Genomic DNA, 20,004 nt, shown 5'->3' on the forward strand with positions numbered 1-20,004 from the left:
GGTCATCCATTCAGGGTCTTACCCACCCGGTGCCCATAGATGGGGAGGAGAGGGTCCAGCATCCTTGTGAGGATAAGTAGTTAATAAAATGAATGAATAAATAAAACTAAGCTTGTTAAGACCTGACGTCCTCATATGTGGATTTCATTTTTCATTATTCTGGGGTCAAGGGTTCGATTCCAGGTTGGTCCTCACTGTATGGAGCCTATGTTTATAAACTATACAATTCTTTCTACCTTATAAATGCAGAAAATGTACTTTTTCTTTCAATCAAAACAAAAACATCAGCTATTATCATATTACTAAATATTCTACTACTAATAATAATGATGGTGAAAAGAAAAACCTAAGTGTCCAGTACACAGACACATCCTCACGTTTAGCAACAACACCCCCTTGAGTCAACGAGCTGCCAGTACTGCGTTGCTCGGAAACAAGGCAACACAAATTTAGGTTCAACTGTGACGGTGACGAAGTTAGGACATGTTCAATTAAAAAAACTGGGGGGAAAATAAAAAAAAACATGTCTTCCTTGGCTCAAGATGGACGACGGCAAGGAACCAGTAAAAGCGGTGAGTTTTTTTCCCTCTCATTTCATCTCATTTTCTGAACCGCTTTATCCTCATTAGGGTTATTTTTTTGCAATGTGGGAGGAAACCGGAGTACCCGGAGGAAACCCACGCAGGAGAACATGCAAACACCACACAGGTGGACCGACCTGGATTTGAACCCAGGACCACAGAGCTGCGAGGCCGACCCGCTAACCACTCGCTCCACCGGGCCGCCTCTGATGCATATTCACCTTGGCTAATTTAATGTTAATTTCCTTCTTTTCAGCTGACACTGAATTCAATCCAATCCAGCCAATAGATCTTCGGCAAGTGACCGTCTTAACCAAGGCGGAGTGGTTGAGAATTCAGGACAAAAGCAAGGGTGTGGATAAAGAGAAGGAGAGGATGATGGAGGCCGCGAGACAAAAGCGGGCCTTGCAACTTAAATCCAAAGAGATGGCCAAACTTTGGCCTGACACGCTCGCCGTAAGTACACTGTCTGAACTTTTTCTTGCCTTATAGCAAGGCAACTGTTTTTATTTTTCTCTTCAGCGCCAAAGACAGAAGAAACTGGAGGCCAAGCAAATCCGGGAGCAGATGGAGGAGGAAAAAAGGAAACAGATGGATTTGGAGGAGGCCCAACATCGGGAAGAAAAGCGGAAGGAGGCCATCGAAAAGGCGAAGACGCAGCTGTATTATGAAACGGAGCGAGTCAAAGGATTGCACGTTAGTTGAAGCTGAAATTCAGTTCCACATGCCATGTGAATTCAGATTTGTTTTTTGTTTTTATAGCGTGCACTCTTGCTGACGGAGGTTTTGAAGGAAAGGGAGGCTCAGAGAGAACTGAAGCAAAGGAGAAAGAGCGCCTCCAAAGAGCAGGAAAAACAATACGTGCAGATCGTGAAAGCTCGAGAAGATGAAGCTCTTCGCAAAGAGCAGGAGCGAGCTCAACAGAAACGGCAGGAGAGCAAGGCTTTCGCAGATGATCTGCAGAAGCAGTACGTCAACAAGTAAAGTCTGGCTAAGAAAACATGCTAAACCCACGTTTTGCAGGATCAAAGAAAACCAGCTGAAGAAGGAACAACGGAAGCTTGAGACGAAGAAGGAAGGTGAGGAAATCCAAGAGTGTCAAAACCTCCTTCAATGGGAGCAAAAAATGGAAGCGGAGAAGCAAGCTCAGCAGAAGAACCGATTCAAGCGAGCTCAGCTGGTGGGTAGGCTCTTGGGTCTCGATTACGGTTGCCCATCTTTGACACAAACACCTTTTTGCAGGAGCATCTCACTCAGAGAGACTTTTCTAAGGCTGCAGACGTGCAAAAACAGGAGGCCGAGGAGGTCCAGAGGAAGCTCTACCTTGCCACAAAGGAGAAAATGGTGAAGTTAAGAAAAGATAAAGAGGAGGAGCTACTCAGGTAAAAGAACTTCTCTTGTTGAATTCTAAGTCCAGATTTTTTGTGTGTGTTCCAACCAATCCAGAACAATTTAACCAATAAACTTTTTGCTATAAAACCTGTCAGACGTCGAATGAAATCCTTCACCCACTGCAGCTATTTATGGAATAGTTTGGAGGCCTCTGCTTGAAAGTTATGGTTGATGTTATTTTTCTACAGAGAGGTCCAGAATCGCAGAGATAAGATCAAGGAAAATCTTATACAGGCTCAGCAAGAGCGGGAGAAGAAACAGCAAAGCATGGATAATGCTGACCCACAGCTGGATGCTCAGAAGATCCAGCAACAATGGGAGGAGGAGCACAAGGCGGAAATGATCAAATCCATCGCGGCTCACAGAGAATACGTGGTGGGAGGAAAATAACGATGGGTTTCTCATGAAGCTTCAGAACACGTTGTCACGCTGGTTGTGTTCCACCAGATCCAAGAAAGAGAGCGCAAAGAACTAATAAGAAAGGAGAAAGAACGAGAGGCTCTTCAGGCAAAGAAAGAAGATGAGCGAATATTTTGTGAGGAACAGCAAAAAAAGACCCAAAGCGTACGACAAGAGCTGCAGAAGTTACAGGACTTCAATGCCAGTCTGATGGTGAGTCACGTGACTGACTCTGTGGCCCAAAAATGAAGAAATGAAAAAGTTAGTGTAGTATTTGGCCTTTCTTTTCAATGCAGGTGGCAAAACAAGCTAGGCAGCATCAAATCAGGCAAGCAGAGAAGGAGTTTCAAGCAAAGAACATGGCGCTCCTTGCTGAAGAAGAGCTTGATTTCCGGCAGTATTCAAGAGCCGTGGTCCAAGAGGCAGCCCTCACAGAGCGGAACGTGATTCCACTCTGCAAGGCGTTGAGGGAGGGGCCCGCAGGGGCCCCCAGCTTCACGGGAGCGAACCCTAGCTACCCCGTTCAGGACGGCGGTGGTGCCCAAATACGGATCCAAAAGCACCAGGAGATTAAGCACATTCATGATGTTGTAGATATTGAAAAAGCAAAAAAGAGGCTTGGCTTTATGTGGTCATAGATTAGCTCCAGAAGTCAATTTTTGCCTGTAATATTTTTGTCATTCAAGTTTTGCAAGGATTAGAGCAATTTATGGTGTCAACTTTTACTCTCTCGATGAGTTACTATTGATGTGGTCGTGTTTGTGAGTGCTAATAACTGCAGAACGTTGATCAAAATGGTGTATTTTAATTCTATTCTAAACAGGTGTTTCCAAATCCAAGTTCCATAATCAATTTCACCTAATCAAAATTACAGTTACCCATTTAAAGAAAAAAAAATTCCGCTGCACTGATCAATACAGAAGAATATGGTAAAACTTCACTTACCCAGCTGGTAATGGGTGAAGATAAACCATCTAGATCTGAAATAGTCATGCAAAAAAAAAGATTATCAGTCTTTTCTGGGGGACTTTAACTTGTACATTCTGTCTCTTAACAAAGATACAAAAAAAGTAGAAAAAAAACATCTGACAGTTACAGTAAAATCTTTAATCAGCTGTACCAGGTGATATAACGGTCACATATTTTGACGGAGGAGGTTGTCGGTTTCAGCACGCCAACAGCTGGTCACGAGCAAACTGGCCTTTCTGTCAAGACTAAAACCAAGTCCTTGGCTCGCAAATCGTGGTGGTCCACTGTTGTGATTCATTAGTACAGCTTGAAAGCGCTCTCTTGTGGCATTGCACTCAGTGCCTTGGGTGCAGCCTCTCGTTCCTGTGAGGGACTTACAAGTTGTTGACAGTGTGGACAAACGGGCAAAGGTTTTCACTGATTGACTAACATCATGATGTCAGCTTTTGGTCGAATGTCAGAACCAAGTGCTGAATGACTATGAGAACATCCAGAGTGAAAAAAAAAACAGACAGACAAAAAAACTCATTTTAACACGGAGATCAGGCGCTGTCCGAACTGGAGCTTGAGCGATTCCTTTTGCCCTTTGCGGCGTCCGCTCTTTTCCTGTCTTTGGAAGTGCTCCTGGATCTTCTCCGTTTGGAATCGGGGCTCTTGCGACGCTTGCGTCTGTCTTCTCTATCGCTGTCGGAGCTGCTGCCACTGCTGCTGCTACTGTGTCGCCGCCGCCGGCTGTCCTTGCGATCTTTGCTGCGGCCCCTCCGGCTGCTCTTGCTCCTTGAGCGCCGGCTCCTGTACGAATCCCTGGCCTTGCTTCTCTCCGCGCTGTTCCTGCGCTCGCGACTTCGCGTCCTCCGCCTTTTGCCGTCCTTTTCGTCGCCGTGTCGCCGGTGAGCGCTCCTGCTGCGCTCCCTGCCCCTCTCTCGGTCCTTGTCCCGTTTTTCCTCTTTGTCCTTGGAGGCCCCGCGCCCGCCCTTCTCGCAGTTTCGACCACCCGATCCGTGTCGTTCCCTGGAATTTCGGTCTTTGCTTCGCGACCTGCTCCGCGTTCCCTCGCCGTTGCTCGTTTTGGGATTCTCCGCCTTCTTGTCGTCAGACTCTCGCTCTTTGTTTTTTTCGTTGCCGTGGTCCGTTTTCTTCTCTTTGTTGTCCTTCTTGTTCATATTTCTCTCTTTGCTCCCGGAGCGATCTTTCTTGTCGCCGCTTTTGTGCCTGTGACGCTTGTCTTTGCTTTTGGACCGTCTTCTCTTATCTCTGCTCTTAGACCGTCTACTCTTTTCTCTACTCTTACTGCGGCTTTTGGATTTGCCCCTTTTCTTTTCTTTTGGCTTGCTTTGCTTCTCCCCTGACTCGTCTTTACTTTTGGACCTATGGGATCGAGACTTCTTGTCTTTTTTACTCTCGTTCGCCTGCTCGCGTTTGGAACTGGAGGTCTGTCGTTCGCTCCTCGGAATGTTGGCGGCCTCGTCTTTGTCCTCACTCATGTCACCCCTGGAAAGGACGGATTAAATCAATCACTTACAGATAACTACTGACATCACAGGTTGCTGGCAAATTGTCAAAAACATAGTCCATGCTTATAATCTTGAAAATAATAATAATAATAAAAAAACAGCACATTACTTGTCTCCCTTAATCCAACGCTCCCCCGTGACCGCCCTCATCCTCTGACGCTGCAACTCCAGACGCCAGTGGGGCGGAGTTTCGCTACGGCGATAGCGATCCCAGGATCTTGACCGGGAACGCGAGGGAGTTCTGTATCTCTGTGTGGTTAAAAAGTCAGAACAATCATTCCATGCAAAAACAAAAACAAGTGAAGTATTTTGCGAAATGAGGCTCACCCTGGGGCCTCTGCCTTTTATCTTCCTGCCGGATCGCGTCATCACCAATCGTCGGTTATATGGCGCTGACTGGGAATTGTGTCTGGCAGCAGATCTGAAACACAAGGACATTAATCGGGTTTTAAAAAAAAAAGAAGCTAAAGACGAGATGACGTGGAGTTTTCTTGAACTTCTCTGCTCGGAATGACGGCAAGGAGTGTCACCGACCTGTCTCGAGGCCGTTCGTCTTTAGTCTCTTTCTCCTTCTCGGGCTCCTCTGGTTTTTTTTCTACCGGTGAGAGTCTCATCAAGAAGCGATTCTCGGGAATGGCGGGTATTTCTTCAGGACGCACGGTGGATGTGACCACCTCTTCCTGTTCTTTCTCTTCGACGATTTCAGGCTCGACCCTGCGAACATACGTCGAGAGTCAGAACAATGTTTTCGGAAGCGACAAGTTAGTATTGAACTATGGAATAATGAAATACGTCTTTTTGTCCTTCTGTTTCTTTTTCTGCTTTTTAGCTCTCTTTTTCTTCTTCTTTGACTCTTTGTCGGATTCTTGAGAGTCAGAGGAGGAATCAGAGGAGCTGTCAGAGTCACTGGAACTACTGCTGGAACTTGACGATACTTGCTCTTTCTTCTTATCACGTTTCTTTGCTACGAGAACAGAAACGTGGGTTGCAGTACATCGAGAAGAGCTGCTGACCGACGTCAATCAAATTGGTCCTAGAACAAACCTTTAGATTTGGGGACCAGTTCCCCGCAGTTCAAGACTTTGATTTCGGCATACGGTCTGCTGTTAGGATCTGTTTTTTCACTTTCCATAGTTTGGACGACCTCTTGACCAGAAATCACATGACCAAAAACCACATGAACCCTGCCCGATAATTTAAAAAAAACCATAAGAAATGTATGATGGGCATTAACCAGACAAGGGTAACTGTGCAGGTCTTACCCATCCAAGTGAGGAGTTGGTTTTGTTGTTCTGGGAAAGTTTGGAGGTGGGAGAGGAACAATTATTCATTAGCAAACAATACTGATGAATTTACTAACATTTAAGAAAAAGATGCTTACATGAAAAACTGTGATCCATTTGTATCTTTCCCTCTATTGGCCATCGACAGCAAGAACTCCTTGTTATGTTTCATGGCAAAACTTTCATCTGTGGGTACAGGAATGGCAAAAAATTTTTTGTCAAGCTGTGAATCTATTTCATGAGGCAGCAACTACTTTACCTTCAAAAAAGCCTCCATAGATGGATTCGCCTCCTCTTCCATTGCCTACAATAGAAAGGAAACATTTATTTGGTGGATTATTTGAACTGACGCTTAACAAAGACAAGTTATAATTGGACCTTCACTGAAGTCCCCTCCTTGAATCATGAAGTCTTTGACAATGCGATGGAAGAGGCATCCTTTGTAATGAAGAGGTTTTTGGGTTCCTTTACCGAGTCCTTTCTCACCTGGAGATAAAACAGTTACATCTTTTGGTTGGCAGGAATGAGAGAGAAACATTTGCCACTTACCCGTGCAAAGGCTTCGGAAGTTTTCACATGTTTTGGGACAGGCGTCTGTAAACAATTCGATAACAATTCGGCCGACTGCAAAGAGGACAATGTTAGAAAATGGACCAAAACACGGAGACTATCTTAAACGTGCGTACTTACCGAGTGTATTTCCAATTCCAATGTCAAGGAAGCATCGAGGACGTTGAACCTTAATCCCCATGATGACCGGAGGTGCTGAACTAACCACCAAATGACGCAAAAATGCACACATCAGTCACAAACCAATACAATAAAGATAGAATCATAGAACTGAGGTGAACCTGTCATTCATTCTTTTTCTAAAACATCTTATAGTGAAAGCTTGGCATGAACAACAGAGCTCTAGGTAATAAATTGTTATCAGATTATCAAAAGAAATTAAGCTAAACATTATCCCAGTTGGCACTTTCTTGTTTCCAACTGCCACGCTTACATTAGCCCAGATAATATTTCAAACGCAACGGTGCTTTTGTTCAATATATTTCACGAATAAACAGTTCGCGTGCTTCATATGAATATTTTGCGGCCCATATGCTCGAGCAAGACTCGGTTATAACGTTAATTATGACACTAATTCGTGAAGATATCCTCAGGCCTCGTTGCTAGCAATTAGCCTACTTAGCAAGCCAATGAAGATTGATTCCCGGCCACGCGAAAGTGCATGGCAACGTGGACATTTCCGCATTTGGTCAGCACAGTCAAGACGTGTGGAATGTAAATTCGCATAACCTGAAATTGCAATTGTTTCACTCCATACAGAAATCGCTCTTTCCAAAGGCACTGGTTTTCATTCAACAACGACTGTTCGACTGCTTCCGAAGATGGCGCGATGGGGACTTGAGAGCATTTCGGAACGGGAGAGTGCGCCAGTTTTTGCGTTTGCGGCAAATAGTGGCTTCTTTACGGCAATACGGAGATACTTTACGGCATCACTGAGGATTGTAGGAGACGCATGTAAAGAAAGAGATGCCTAATGTGATGGCCATGTCATCTGTCGGCCTTTTTGCGTCAGTGTCTTTCGATGAGCAAAACAATACAGCCAATTGAGCGTCTGCTTTGAAATAGCTATAAATTGCTCACTTTCTTTTGAACAATTTTTGAAACAGCTTGTTTTTTGTAATATACTCCAAAATGCAGACAATTAATGAAATACTTAAAACTCATTACATGTATTTTTATGGCCTGAATCCTAGCCTATGTAATACGATTAAAAACATATTCCAATATTTCACCGACTTAAAGCAATTTTTGTGGAGAACATTGCTCAATTTTGCTTCTTTGAAATAGCCATTTAGAAAGTTTTACTGTTTTAAGATGGCCACTAACGCCTCGACTTCCATCCTGTAATATCTTTGGTTCAACCAAAGATATTTAAAGATACATTTATTTATATAATATTTTATAATGTTGTTTTATTTACAACCAGTTGTTTTGATTAATTCGCCTTGATAAGAGCGTGTTTTCATTTTTTTATTTTATTTGGGGCTCATGAAACGCAAACCAGGAAGCCCAAACCAGCCAATGGTATTTTATTACGTCACTCGTTATGGAAGCCTCCGCGTGTTAGGTGAGTTTGACTTTCAATATAGGTATTTTAATCTATTTCCTTCCTTCCCCGTTTATTTTAACAAAGGAAAACTATATACAATATGCATTTCTCACTAAACGCATACTCTGATGGCTGCGTTTGTGGTTGTTTATGTCGTAAATAATTGTTGTCACTAACCACTTGAAAATCCCATTACAAAACTGAAGGAGCAATGCAATGTTGAATATACTGAATTAATGCTTTATTGCATTATTATCTTTAACACTTTTGAATGTTGTTTAAATCTTATTTCAACACTGCCCATGTTTTCCTTTTCAGGGAGCATTGTTCAACTTCTAACTGTTGTTTATGATGTGTGTGACCCCCCTGTCAGTAGAACATGGTGGTGAACATCATGCAACAATGAGGCTAATTGTCAGCTGAAATTTGTGGTGATGTTTCATCTACGGGGTCTCGGTTCCTTCTTTCTAAGGCGCTTTCATAAAAATGTCCCCACGAACCGCGACCAGATTCTGGATGAGCTGCGGATCTGCTCAAGTGAAAACCACATTTTTGACGTGGTGGGGAAAAACAAAGCCAAACTGACCATCGACCACGTGAGCTCGGCCGTGAAGATGCTGTGGTACTTCCAGAAAGAGAAACCGCAGTTTTTGAGAACGGTGGAGCTCGTCAACAATCACCCGCAGTTCCTGACGCTTCGGGTTCTGGCTGAGAACAAAATTTCACTCATGGATGATTTTACATTAGTGGATTTACTTTATAGTTTTCTCAGGTAGGTGAAATGCAGCATTCGTGCAAAGATAAAAAAATACTTACATCGGTGTAAAAACGGGATGCTGTTGGTTGAACTGTTTTTCAGGCTGAACGTGGAACCCCACGACTCGCTTATTCAGCAGCTGGTTTCAGAAAGCTGGTTAAGATTAGACAAGTAAGTAGTTGTCTGTCATAAAGTCTTCAACATTCCTGTCTGACCTTGATTACAAATATTTTCAGACTTCCAATGGCATCCCTGTCCAAGTTTGCCATTTGTCTTAGTGATCAGCACCTCCAACAAAGTTCTTTGATGGGCCACATAACCAATATAGTGGATCAGAGGTTATCGTCTATCAACGACGCCAGGTGGGTAGAAGCACTACACCTCTCGAGTAAGGAAGGTTTATTGTCATTGTAAAAAAAAAAAATACACCAAATTTCACTTGGTCTTAGCCTTCGAAATGCCCCAAAATGACGTCATATGGGGGCAGCCATTTAGTGATGTCACTTATACCCATCCTCATTCAACCTCAGGCTATGTCCACAGCGCAGGGCAATTCCGATTCTTTTTTTGTTAATGTCCATATTTTTTTCCTAGCTGTTCATATTGCACAAACATACGAGTCAAACCAGGGCCAACATGTGTATGCGATATAGGGGATTTATGTAGGCCAGGTAATCTGTGATACTGACATTTGATTGGCTAAAGGAGGACCAGCCTTGATCAAATGTCTGCCCCCGTGCCAGATGGCCACATCTTTGAAATACTGGCATTTCCTTACATTTTCATCTCCTGTTACACATTCGAAAAGTCAAATTATGTGTTTGTTTTTGCCCTTACAGAATCCTAACCACGTTGCTCATTAGCGTCTCCTACCTGGTGTCACCTCGTCTTCGAGACGCCCTCCTTAGCCAAGCGCATGTTTTGCTCGACAGGATGGATCAGTCCAACTACAACAACCCTCGCAGAGTGGTGCAATTCCTTCGCAACGTCAAGCACAGCCACAGGCCTCTGCTAGAGAAATGCAACCAGATTGTCCTGCACAACGTTCCAAGACTGGACGCGGAGAACATCACCATTTTCTTGGGCTTGTACCAATCCCTGCAATTTAACAACTGTGACTTGAGACTAGCTGCCAAACAACAGCTGATAGAACTGATAGATTCCAGCACAGACCCTTTTTCCTTCACCAAACTTTTTGCCACGCTGGCACCCATGGCGAGTAAGGAGATCCAAGAGGGGTTGGTATCAGGAATTTTACAATCCTTTACTAGTAGCGTATTGTCTGTAATTAATGCGCCTGGTGTTTTCTGTTCAGGTTGGAGAGCACGGCCTTTCTTTTGGCTGATGAGTTGAGCGCACAGCAGGCGTTGGCCATCGCCGAAACACTGGAAGATATTCAGAGCAGGAACCTTAGCCTGATTAACAAGTGAGGCCATTCCATATTATTTACATCAATTTTGCAATCTCGGTTCTCAAACTTTTACCACCACCGTGATAAAATAATCAACATAAAATACGGTTGGCTAGAAGATCCTAGTCCCAATGTACAGTTTACAGTCTACTCAAGTAATGCTCATAAGCCTAGTAATCTACTAAAAATAATTTAGCCGCTGAATACTCCTAAAACGTGAGTTAAATTCTCCTGGTATGTACTAAATTACTCTAAAAAAGAAACCTAAATGCCTTTAAATCAATTTTGCATATACAAATAGTTTTTGAATAAGCAAATCCTACAATGATAATGTGCACAGTTTGTATTTTTCATTTAGCGATATTTGCATTGGACAAAAAGGACTCAGTTATTGAACATTTGGGCAACAATGCTAACTTTTTGTGGGTGGCGCCGTCATACTGTCCTGTTTTTTTTCTCCAGAATCGTATCAGTAATCCAAAGAAACCTTGACGTCTACAGCCCAATGGAGGTCGGTAGAATCACGCAAGCTCTTCACCTGCTACATTATCAGAATCCAGAACTTTTCAGCAAATTACAAAACATCTTACTCAGGTAGCCCTAATGTTCCATCTTCTTTTGTTAAAAAAAACCTCCAAGAACTAAAAGGCTGAATTCTCTTTAGATTTTTAGAGCACAGCGTCTTTCCTTACGAAGTGATCATGTTGGCCCGTGTGCTGTCCATGCTGCCTTCGCCCCGGCTGGAGGACAGCGTGATCTCACGGGTGGAAGCGGTGTTGCCTCAATGCAACTTCAACGACCTCAACAGCATTTCCTTTATTCTCGCCAAGTGGGTGCGCAACGACCCATCCCAGCGCCGCGGGACGCCCGGAAAATACATGCGTCTGCTGCAGACCCTCAACCGCTGCGCCCACGACAGGCTGCAGACGGCCGACCGGCTGGACTTGCTGCTCGAGGAATTGCGATACATTTCCGGGGAGTGGTTTGAGGAAATTCTGCTGGAGCGGAGCATGGCTACGCTGCAGAGGATGAGCGAGCAAATCACCTGGAGCAATGTGCCCGATTTGGCTCTCTTCTTAACCAAGAATAATTATCTCTGCGTACCCATCATGGAGCGGATCGCCCAAGTGGTCGTTACAGACATTGACAAGGTATGTTCAAGGAGCCCGATGTGGGATTTTGGACCAATAGTATCAATTCGAAGGTGAAGTAATTTGCTGCCATTGACATTGGGTCAAGAGCATTTGAAGGAGAAAAAAAATGAAAAAAAATCTCACACTCCGTAATGACATCATTTAGGGCAATTGTCATTTGACTATTTTTGACTACATTATCTTGGTATGGTCACTATCCATACTCTTATAAATCGAAGTTGTAGACATGCCTGTTTTAAAAACCCTACCTGAATTTTAAGGTTTTTTTGCATACTCTGTTACTTACAGGTTTTCTTCTCTTTATCTTCTCTTTAAGATTCACGACTCAGCAACATATGCCACACTGCTCCCCTTTTCTGTCCTCAATTATGATTCTGAAAAAGCAGACGAGCTTTACAATGTTTGCATCCAGCGTTTTACTCCTCATATCAGTAAGTAAACATCTCCGTTTTTAGATAACGTAAACATAACTTTAAGTCACCGGGGTACTCAATTTACGAAAACTGTTTAGAGTGAGACTTGCACATTTCAACCCTTGCATTATATGTATTTCTGGATGAAAATGAACAAACACCTATTTGTTTATGTAGGCTCTTTTGACCCTCATCTACTGGTTCTGCTGGCCTACACTCTGGCGTTAGCAGATTATTTTCCTGAGGCATTGGTCAAAGAAATCTTCAAGATAGATTTTCTGGGAAAGCTTGACGCCCAGCTAGAAAGTACTACATGCACAACTAATCTTGACAGAAATGAGAAAAAGTATAGCCTAATGTTCCAGCGTTAAACAGCCTATTATTTCTTGCTTGGCAGCCCTTCCCTACGCTCTGAATATGCGGACCCGACTACGACTGATGGAGCTGAATCGTGCCGTGTGTTTAGAGTGTCCTGAATTTCAGGTGCCATGGTTTCACGAGAGCTATTGCCAGCGGCTGCAGAAGAGACGTGAGTGAAAATGGTTTTGTGAATGTGGTGGAAATTGTAGTAAATTAAATGTCAAATCTGTCCAGGGAATGGGTTGATCAGCCCTGTGCAGAAGCAAATCCACAAATTGTTGGACGAGGTACTTGGTGGTTTTAACTTTGTCCAGGTTGCGGCGGTCACGCCGTATTTTTACACTGTAGGTGAGTAATGCAGCTAAAATGTTTTTGGGGTCATACTACCGAGGTTTACTAAATAAATAAATTAACAAATGGTAACTTTCGCTTTCCCCAGACTTTGAATGCATTCTAGACAAGCAGCTACAGCCATTGCCTGGCAGTGAGTCGACAAGTCTGCAGATCTCAGATGAAGGAAAATTTTCCTGGGGCTCTACTAGTAGTTTACTGAAAAAGGACAGAAATGAGCTCCCACCTGGAGCCCAGCGGTACGAAACTAATGCTAAAGACGGGCAATTGTTGGGTAAATCTTTGTCTGAGACTGTCGTCTGTCGCGCAGGGTCGCCATCAACTTCCTTGATTCCAAGTCCTTTTGCAAAAATTCTCATCATATAAAAGGGGAGGTCCTGATGAAGAAAAGGCACCTTGAAATTTTGGGATATCGCGTTATTCAGGTACGTCTTATTATGCCATAGACTTCACTTAATTTGCGTTAACATCTTCTATATTTCTGTTGTGTTTCCAGATCCCTCATTTTGAATGGAACTCCATGGAGCTTTCAACACTGGATGCCTGGAAGGAATACCTCAAGAAGAAAATATTTACAGATCGTTTGACCTGAAAGCCTTATTTATTAAAACAATTATTCTGTCAAAGTCATCATAATTGTATCGTCTTAATAAGAATTTACAAAAGGTCACCAAGTGCTCTATATTCATATTCATTATTGTGACATCAGCCTGTTTTTGCAGAACTGTTCAGATGGTTGTAGGTTTTTTTTTAAATAAAAAGATGGAGCTTGTACTTGCCATGTGATCATTAAAATTGACACCTGTCCAAAAGGAAATAATGAACTGTGAGAATAAGCACATTTGGGCTTTTGTTGAGGTCTCAAGACCAATTCCGTTCAATTAGTGCAACAACATTATTTCGTACTTCCTCTTTAAAAATGTCAATACAAATGAGGTGTACAGGTAATATATCTTATTTTAATCAGAACAAACCTAGATTTCTTATCCTCTAACCATTCATCCTCACATCCGCACCAGTGGTCCGTCGTGTTTCTTATGGTTGCAATCTGGCATGAAATATGAAAGGATTATACAGTTATGTTACACACTTAAATCATAAATGTGTCAAAACATCAATCCGTGACGTTATAATGCTGTGTCAGTTTAAGATAATAAACAAAAGCAGGTTGCTGGACCATTACAGCTTGGCCATGCGAGCTGCATTCAGACGCATAGCCGCACAGGAAGCTCCGGCCGCGTAACGCATCTCGCGGATCATCCCCGTCCACTCCTTCTTGTCCTCTTCGTACCTGGAGGGGAACAAATACGTGTTCAGAGTGCCATCACGGCCTACGATGGAATGCTATTTATGTACGGTCTGGTTGAAAGAGCGAGTCACGTACTGCCAAATGTCCAAGGCTTCCACTGGTTCACACTCCTTGTTGTCGTTCTGCACCATGGCGAAACCTCCAATGGCGTAGAGGAGCCCTCCGCAGCTAACCAAGTTGACTGAGCTCCGCTCTTGGGGAAACTCTGGGAATGGTGACCACCTGCAACAATGTAGGCACTGGAAGGTTAGGTTTTTCACGCTTTGTAAGAAATTGAGGGTAAATTAAAAAACTAAACAACACTTTATTACAAATTGAGCAAGTAGCTATTTGAATATATGCACGTACTTATTGGTTGCAAAGTCGTAAGCTTCACATGCAGCAGTAAGGCCTTCTTCGTTGACTCCTCCAGCCACAATGATCTTCCCTTTATGGACGACCGCTCCGAACATGGCTCGAGGCGTTTTCATGGCGGCCACCTCTTTCCACTCAGACCTCTTGTGGTTGTACGCAAACATCTTATTGCATGGCTTGCTGTTTTAAACCAGTAAGAGGCGATGCCATGTCAGAATAAAGTCAATCCCACAGATGAACAAAACGACAATTCAACTTACTTATCGTCAGTTTTCCCACCGATACAATAAATCAACCCATTCTCTGACAGCACAGCGTGTCCGTGGATTCTCAGTGGAAACTTTTTGGTTTCAGCCCACTTCATTTTTCTAAAAAGGGCAGATTCAAATGAATATTTTTGAAAAAAACAGCGGTATTCTCGACAAAGCTAGCAAAACCTACTCGGTGTCGTAGCACATAACGGTGTCAAGGGACTCGTTGCTCTGCAGGTCTTTCCCCGCCACGGCAAAGATGAGCTTCTCAAACTCCCCCATGGCAAACAAACATCTGGGAGAGGGCATGGGGGGCAATGCAATCCAACCACCAGAAATGTTGTCCATCTAGAACGAGAGAAAAAGCGATAAAGTTTGGAGCGATAAACCCACCTAGCAGGCATGTTTCGGGGCTGTGAGAAGAAACTGGAGCAGCCAAAGGAAACCCACGCGGGCACGGGGTCTTGAAAACCAGGATGAGACTTGAATGGGAAACAATAGAACAACTTCTTGTAATCAACATAAATCTTTACCTGGTAGAAGTAACACTGCAACGGGTTTTCTTTGTTGTCGTCATCTACAAAGAGTCCTCCAAGCACGTAGAGGTTGTTCTTCTTTGACACCAGACTCACATGGTTGCGGGGGATTTGCTCTGTCATGGCGGCCAAAAAACATTCATTTTCTTGCCCGTCGTAGGCCACCGCAGCCGTGTCGTTGATCATCAGCACCAAGTCTTTTGCGAACATGCCGTATCTTCGGGTATCGTTTAGGTAGCCGGGCAACTTGGCTTCTTCTCCTTCCCCGTCGCTCTTTTTCTTCTCGGGCAACTTGCCTGCAAATGCTTCCCTGATTTCTTTCATTTTTTGGGCAAGCGCCGGGTCGCTTTTGATGAGCTCGTCCTTTTCGACCTTTTCCTTGAAGTACTTGTCTGGAAGTAAACGGAAGCGGATGCAATCAAAGGCTTCCGGTAAGGATTTGATGCGGTTCTCCTTGTCCTTCCTGATCCACCTCATGAGAGTCTCAAACACAACTTCTTCCTTCTCCACATTCAGCGCGTCGGCTCCAATAAGAGCAAAGAGTTCATGAGGAGCGAGTTCCAAAAAGTCCTCGTCCTTGGCTACGTCCACGAAACGGTCGGCGATGTAATCTCGAGCCGCTATTGCCAGTCTGGGGCAGTTGATCATCAAGCCCAGCCTGTAGATGGCAAGGCAGTTCTTCATAGTTAGCTTCTGCTGAAGAAAGTTCACACAAACCGTGAACACCGAGGGGATCTGGAAGCGACTGGCCACCGTCAAGATGTCCTGCACGTTGTCGTCGTTGATATCGATCTCTGCCGAGTACATGTAGCTTACAATGCCTTCCATGACAGCGGGATCCAGATCCTCCAAAACCACCTCCTTCTTGTCCACTTCTCTGCCATCCTCAGAGAAGTAAAGTTCCCGGAAGTAGGGGCTACATGCGGCCAGGATAAGGCGATGGCAGGGTATGCTCCTGTCCCTCACTTTCAGGACGCAGTCCACCAACTTATTTTCATTCAGGAGTTCTTTGAGTCCGTCCTGAAGCAGAGTGCTCTGAAAGAGCCGAAGATCTTCCTTCAAACCACGTGGGTCCATCGTGATCTCGAATGGATTGGAAGAGCAGGGGTGAGAATACAAGAGGCCGCTGTGAAGGCGCCGAGCTTTAAGGTGGCCAGTTCTGAGGCTACACTCGATATAACTGTGCTCCTCTAAATTTAGCCTAGCGCCCCATCCAGGAAGAATTCTTCTTGGCCCTATCAGAGCTCACGTACAGCTGTCGCGGAGTAAAAACAACTGCGGAGATTCGTCACCCTGGTGATTTGCATTGTTAGGCGCCCCTCACAGAAATAGTCTAGGACATTTTTCGTTTTCATTTAGGTTTCGGGCGCATCGGAGAAAAATCCTTGGCAAAGCACTAATCGAGGTGATGAATTTCTTAATCCATTGTTCATGTTTAAAGATAATTGCTGAAAACATCTGAAAAACTTCTGGGGAAAAATGTTGGTGGTTTTGTAAGCTTGGTTTATAAGAAAGTCAGTGAAACACAAAACACATTTGTCCAATTTGGTTGAGTACTTAATGCTCACGTTTGCAATTCTAGCGACAGTCATAAATCAATGACTCTGCTGTCCAGTATTAGCCTGTGAGTGAACAGCTGTTGCTATAAGTGGTGACACTAGGTTCTCTTTTAGCATTATCAAAATGCCTGATCTTTAAATACAGTTTCTCTCCCATGCAAATAATGCATTAGATTCTAAAATAACAATATTTAAGATATGGATTTCTCTTAAACCACTAAAATTATTGTTTTTTTTAATGTATGACGGACATTCACAATAAACGTCTTATACGAATGTGCTATATCAAAAGACTATCAACACAATACAACTGTTCCTGTCAAATACGTTATGTCAGCACAATATTTACAGCAAAATGCTACATAAATATTGGAAATTATTTCAAGTCATGACTTCCCACAATCCTTGAAGGGTAAATCCGTCCCTCAGCTTTTCAATGGCAAGGCCAAGGTCCTCCGAAAAAACTGGCTCGCGATCTTGTTGCTTAAAGAAAGATAGGAAAAATAAATATATACATTATTGAATGTAAATTAAAGCTGTAATTGTCATGTTTTGAGACTTTACCTTGTTACTATCGGCAAAGTAGGCCTGTGGGCAAAAGAAAAAAACAATTTGGAATTGATCAGTTTCTTATTCAATAAAATACAGAACACCTAATGCAGTTAATTTGTATACTTTTTGTTTTTTGAACTAGAAGTAAAAGCCTGTGTGGCCTATTTGCTAAGTCATGAAGCGATGGTTATTTACTCATTATTTTTTTTAAGTTTGGTGATTTCATTTTTTTCTTCTAGAACAGGTTAACTACATTTAGTCAGCAGCTATTCTTGGAGCTGGAAAGCTAGGCCAAAGAGACCCCCCTGGGCGGGGCTGCCGAGAGTGCCAAAGACACTCACAGTGAAAGCATCCGTCTGCTCGTCAGGCTCGATTTCCACGTCATCGGGAGGCTGCTCCAGCGTCACTTCTTCCAAGGGCAGCGGCTAAAGGATTGGGACGACAAACATTGCTATGGCAACAAACCCATCATAACAGATTTATCATTGAACGATTCATTTATTTCAGTATTATAAATAACTAGATCTATATTTTTGTTCTTTATTTCAGATTCCAGAATGAATCTTTATAATTGATTACCTTTTCCTCCATTTCATACTCCACTCCAAAGATTGGGTTGGCAGAGTAGACTTTATGGAGTGAGTTGATTTCTTTAAGAGCGTCCCGAAGTTTATCTACAGGGTCAATCTTAAAGCCCAACACATAACCACCACTCTAAAAACAGGAACAAGATGAGAGGTAAATGCCGTATTTGTCATTTTTCAAACATAAAAATAAAGAACAACAAATGTAAAGTATCAGGAACTCACCTGGCGGGAACTTTCTATTACCAAAGCCAAGCCAAATTTTGAGTCCCTTATTCTGACAGACCACTTTAAGAAAGATAGAGAAAACAGAAGAAAGTTTGCAACATGCATAAAATGCATTACATATGCTCATTTGTTTTTGGATTCTAGAGGGGACATATTATGGAACCTTGTGTTAAAGTAAAACACAATACGTACAATCTGGAGGTAAGGAATGCTGACATTAAAGCTCTCATTCATATTGGCGTGCCACACAATCCGTACATTGGTGACAAAAAAGGTTCCCAGGTTTCCCTAAATGACACAAAGGTACATATAAAAAAATATATATAAAACTTCAAATCAGTAAGATCAGCTCCTGTAGATTTTAGTAAGAGAAAAGAACAGTATGTGGATATAAATCTACATATCTACCTGATCGCTGGATAAATTCCAGACGCCATTGATTTTGTCATAAACTTGCTCCCGAGGTAAAAGCCTCAGATTTTTGTTTTGAATAAGCGCTGCCCGCAGTTTAAGGTCTCGGTACATTTTAGATGTTTCGTAGGCTCTGCGTAGAAATAAAAGGAATATTTTCTGTAGTCTTGTTTTGAGTAAAACAGTAATTAGCATTCCCCTTGCGTTTTTTTTTACCTGTGGACGGCGATGACGGATGTAAAGAGGCGAGGACTTCCTGGCACCACATTAGTAAAGATGAACTCAAATCTTGTGTTGTTGGATTTTGTCAGGATGTAAAGAGCTTCGGTTTGGCCTCGAAGTTTCTGAAAAAATTCACAAGAGTTTTGAACTGTCTTCATCACACTATACTGTAGATGGGCATTTAATAACAACCAAAGTCTGACCTTGGAGGAGAATTTTTTTTGGTATCCACTATTTCAAACAGAAGGAACATTGTCACTACAAAAACTGTACTTACTGAATTTGCTGTTCTTGTTGTTATGTTAATGATAGAGTTGTAGCCAACAGCTGGAAAAACAAAATCAAAGCTTATTCTAGATAATCAAGTTTAAAAAAGGGGTCTAAAACAAAAAGCTCTTCGTGATTTGACTGCATTTTAACTTAACAAATGAGTATTTTCTTTTAAAAGTGCTACACAAATAGACTTACAACATTTGAATGACAACAGTCAAAACACCAGCTTCTAAAACGTATGATTACTCACACAAATTCACTCTTGGCAAGGCCAAAGAATGCCAAATAATTCTCAGGTTTGTCACTAAGAGCCGACCTAGAAATTAAAAAAATATGTATACACAAAAACATCAGAAAGATAACCAGCCAAACACAAATAATTGCCGTATTTTCAACAAAATAAATACCGCGGTCGCCATTATTTCCTTTCGTGTCTTCAATGGAGTCCAGGCAGTCTATCATCACTTCACCTGGCCGAGTTTTCATCTGCCTATGTCCAAAAATTAAAATGACGAAATTAATCTATATTATGCCAGTAAATCCGTTGTAAAGTAAACGTTCTGTACTGCTACCTTGCTAAACGCAAGACTTACTGTGCGGTTATGTCGAAACGAACGTCTCTGTCCTCCCAAAGAGCATCTAAAACAGAGGCCATGGCGATGTTTTGCTGTTGTAATTATAGAAATTAATAACAAAATAGCCCGTGGTGAAGTATTTAGCAGGTTGGCTAATCTGCTACTTAGCTAGGGTATCCATGGTAACGGATGGCAAGCGAGAGGGAACAAAATAAAACTTTTTATTTTTTAATAAAACCAGGAATCCCATTAAATATAATATATCCAATGTTAATTTATTTTGCATGAATTTGTCTTTTAAAATCAATTTATTTTATAATTAAATAGTTCAATAGTATAATTGTTTTTAATGAGTGATCATGTCTTTTATTTTTCTTGTCATCCATTATTAGTAAAATATAGATAAAATAGACTACATTTTCCACACAAGCTGTATCTATTAATAAA

The 20,004-nt window shown here is 42.5% G+C and overlaps 5 protein-coding genes across 6 annotated transcripts; 2 read left to right on the top strand and 3 right to left on the bottom strand.

Annotated features, from left to right (window-relative positions):
- Positions 1-798: 798 nt before the first annotated feature.
- Positions 799-3,266, top strand: cfap210 (cilia and flagella associated protein 210). The gene is made up of 8 exons (XM_077616838.1): positions 799-1,037; positions 1,104-1,277; positions 1,344-1,549; positions 1,605-1,761; positions 1,824-1,963; positions 2,162-2,348; positions 2,421-2,585; positions 2,669-3,266. Exons 1-8 carry the CDS (start codon positions 816-818, stop codon positions 3,008-3,010), a joined length of 1,593 nt encoding a protein of 530 aa, XP_077472964.1. The 5' UTR covers positions 799-815; the 3' UTR covers positions 3,011-3,266.
- ppig (peptidylprolyl isomerase G (cyclophilin G)) lies at positions 3,158-7,604 on the bottom strand. The gene is made up of 13 exons (XM_077616836.1): positions 7,438-7,604; positions 6,829-6,908; positions 6,688-6,762; positions 6,517-6,624; positions 6,398-6,442; positions 6,237-6,324; positions 6,118-6,147; positions 5,900-6,039; positions 5,648-5,819; positions 5,390-5,569; positions 5,183-5,276; positions 4,965-5,104; positions 3,158-4,832 (listed from the first exon to the last, which is right to left on the bottom strand). Exons 2-13 carry the CDS (start codon positions 6,887-6,889, stop codon positions 3,884-3,886), a joined length of 2,082 nt encoding a protein of 693 aa, XP_077472962.1. The 5' UTR covers positions 6,890-6,908; positions 7,438-7,604; the 3' UTR covers positions 3,158-3,883.
- Positions 7,605-8,117: 513 nt separating this feature from the next.
- fastkd1 (FAST kinase domains 1) lies at positions 8,118-13,477 on the top strand. 2 transcript variants are annotated; one of them, XM_077617057.1, is made up of 15 exons: positions 8,118-8,275; positions 8,576-9,029; positions 9,117-9,185; positions 9,251-9,376; positions 9,854-10,252; positions 10,330-10,440; positions 10,888-11,019; positions 11,090-11,576; positions 11,896-12,010; positions 12,170-12,298; positions 12,390-12,521; positions 12,587-12,700; positions 12,792-12,942; positions 13,014-13,128; positions 13,200-13,477. In XM_077617057.1, the coding sequence occupies exons 2-15, from the start codon at positions 8,692-8,694 to the stop codon at positions 13,293-13,295; spliced, it is 2,514 nt and encodes an 837-aa protein (XP_077473183.1). In that variant the 5' UTR covers positions 8,118-8,275; positions 8,576-8,691; the 3' UTR covers positions 13,296-13,477. The 2 variants fall into 2 exon arrangements, with proteins under 2 accessions (XP_077473183.1, XP_077473184.1); XM_077617058.1 differs by having other exon boundaries at positions 9,947-10,252.
- Positions 13,283-16,482, bottom strand: klhl41a (kelch-like family member 41a). Its single transcript, XM_077617059.1, has 6 exons — positions 15,151-16,482; positions 14,808-14,965; positions 14,627-14,734; positions 14,361-14,546; positions 14,088-14,234; positions 13,283-13,994 (listed from the first exon to the last, which is right to left on the bottom strand). The coding sequence occupies exons 1-6, from the start codon at positions 16,228-16,230 to the stop codon at positions 13,883-13,885; spliced, it is 1,791 nt and encodes a 596-aa protein (XP_077473185.1). The 5' UTR covers positions 16,231-16,482; the 3' UTR covers positions 13,283-13,882.
- Positions 16,483-16,639: 157 nt separating this feature from the next.
- Positions 16,640-19,740, bottom strand: bbs5 (Bardet-Biedl syndrome 5). The gene is made up of 12 exons (XM_077617060.1): positions 19,576-19,740; positions 19,390-19,472; positions 19,233-19,298; positions 18,987-19,036; positions 18,704-18,831; positions 18,485-18,620; positions 18,269-18,364; positions 18,074-18,136; positions 17,844-17,978; positions 17,606-17,689; positions 17,277-17,300; positions 16,640-17,195 (listed from the first exon to the last, which is right to left on the bottom strand). Exons 1-12 carry the CDS (start codon positions 19,635-19,637, stop codon positions 17,094-17,096), a joined length of 1,029 nt encoding a protein of 342 aa, XP_077473186.1. The 5' UTR covers positions 19,638-19,740; the 3' UTR covers positions 16,640-17,093.
- Positions 19,741-20,004: the final 264 nt, after the last annotated feature.

This window comes from Stigmatopora argus, chromosome 13 (assembly GCF_051989625.1).
Source record: "Stigmatopora argus isolate UIUO_Sarg chromosome 13, RoL_Sarg_1.0, whole genome shotgun sequence".
Taxonomy (NCBI): domain Eukaryota; kingdom Metazoa; phylum Chordata; class Actinopteri; order Syngnathiformes; family Syngnathidae; genus Stigmatopora; species Stigmatopora argus.

Coding starts and splice junctions, on each gene's coding strand:
- fastkd1 (XM_077617057.1), top strand. CDS start 8,692: ATGTTTCATCTACGGGGTCTCGGTTCCTTCTTTCTAAGGCGCTTTCAT. Junction 12,522..12,586: donor CCAGCGGCTGCAGAAGAGAC/GTGAGTGAAAAT, acceptor AAATCTGTCCAG/GGAATGGGTTGATCAGCCCT. Junction 12,943..13,013: donor CTCCCACCTGGAGCCCAGCG/GTACGAAACTAA, acceptor TCTGTCGCGCAG/GGTCGCCATCAACTTCCTTG.
- ppig (XM_077616836.1), bottom strand. CDS start 6,889: ATGGGGATTAAGGTTCAACGTCCTCGATGCTTCCTTGACATTGGAATT. Junction 6,625..6,687: donor CTTCCGAAGCCTTTGCACGG/GTAAGTGGCAAA, acceptor TTTTATCTCCAG/GTGAGAAAGGACTCGGTAAA. Junction 6,443..6,516: donor AGGAGGGGACTTCAGTGAAG/GTCCAATTATAA, acceptor TTTCTATTGTAG/GCAATGGAAGAGGAGGCGAA.
- klhl41a (XM_077617059.1), bottom strand. CDS start 16,230: ATGGACCCACGTGGTTTGAAGGAAGATCTTCGGCTCTTTCAGAGCACT. Junction 14,966..15,150: donor TGCAGTGTTACTTCTACCAG/GTAAAGATTTAT, acceptor CTCTCGTTCTAG/ATGGACAACATTTCTGGTGG. Junction 14,735..14,807: donor GTTATGTGCTACGACACCGA/GTAGGTTTTGCT, acceptor TGCCCTTTTTAG/AAAAATGAAGTGGGCTGAAA.
- cfap210 (XM_077616838.1), top strand. CDS start 816: ATGTTAATTTCCTTCTTTTCAGCTGACACTGAATTCAATCCAATCCAG. Junction 1,964..2,161: donor AAAGAGGAGGAGCTACTCAG/GTAAAAGAACTT, acceptor ATTTTTCTACAG/AGAGGTCCAGAATCGCAGAG. Junction 2,586..2,668: donor ACTTCAATGCCAGTCTGATG/GTGAGTCACGTG, acceptor TTTTCAATGCAG/GTGGCAAAACAAGCTAGGCA.
- bbs5 (XM_077617060.1), bottom strand. CDS start 19,637: ATGGCCTCTGTTTTAGATGCTCTTTGGGAGGACAGAGACGTTCGTTTC. Junction 19,037..19,232: donor CTTGCCAAGAGTGAATTTGT/GTGAGTAATCAT, acceptor TTGTTTTTCCAG/CTGTTGGCTACAACTCTATC. Junction 18,137..18,268: donor GCATTCCTTACCTCCAGATT/GTACGTATTGTG, acceptor TCTTTCTTAAAG/TGGTCTGTCAGAATAAGGGA.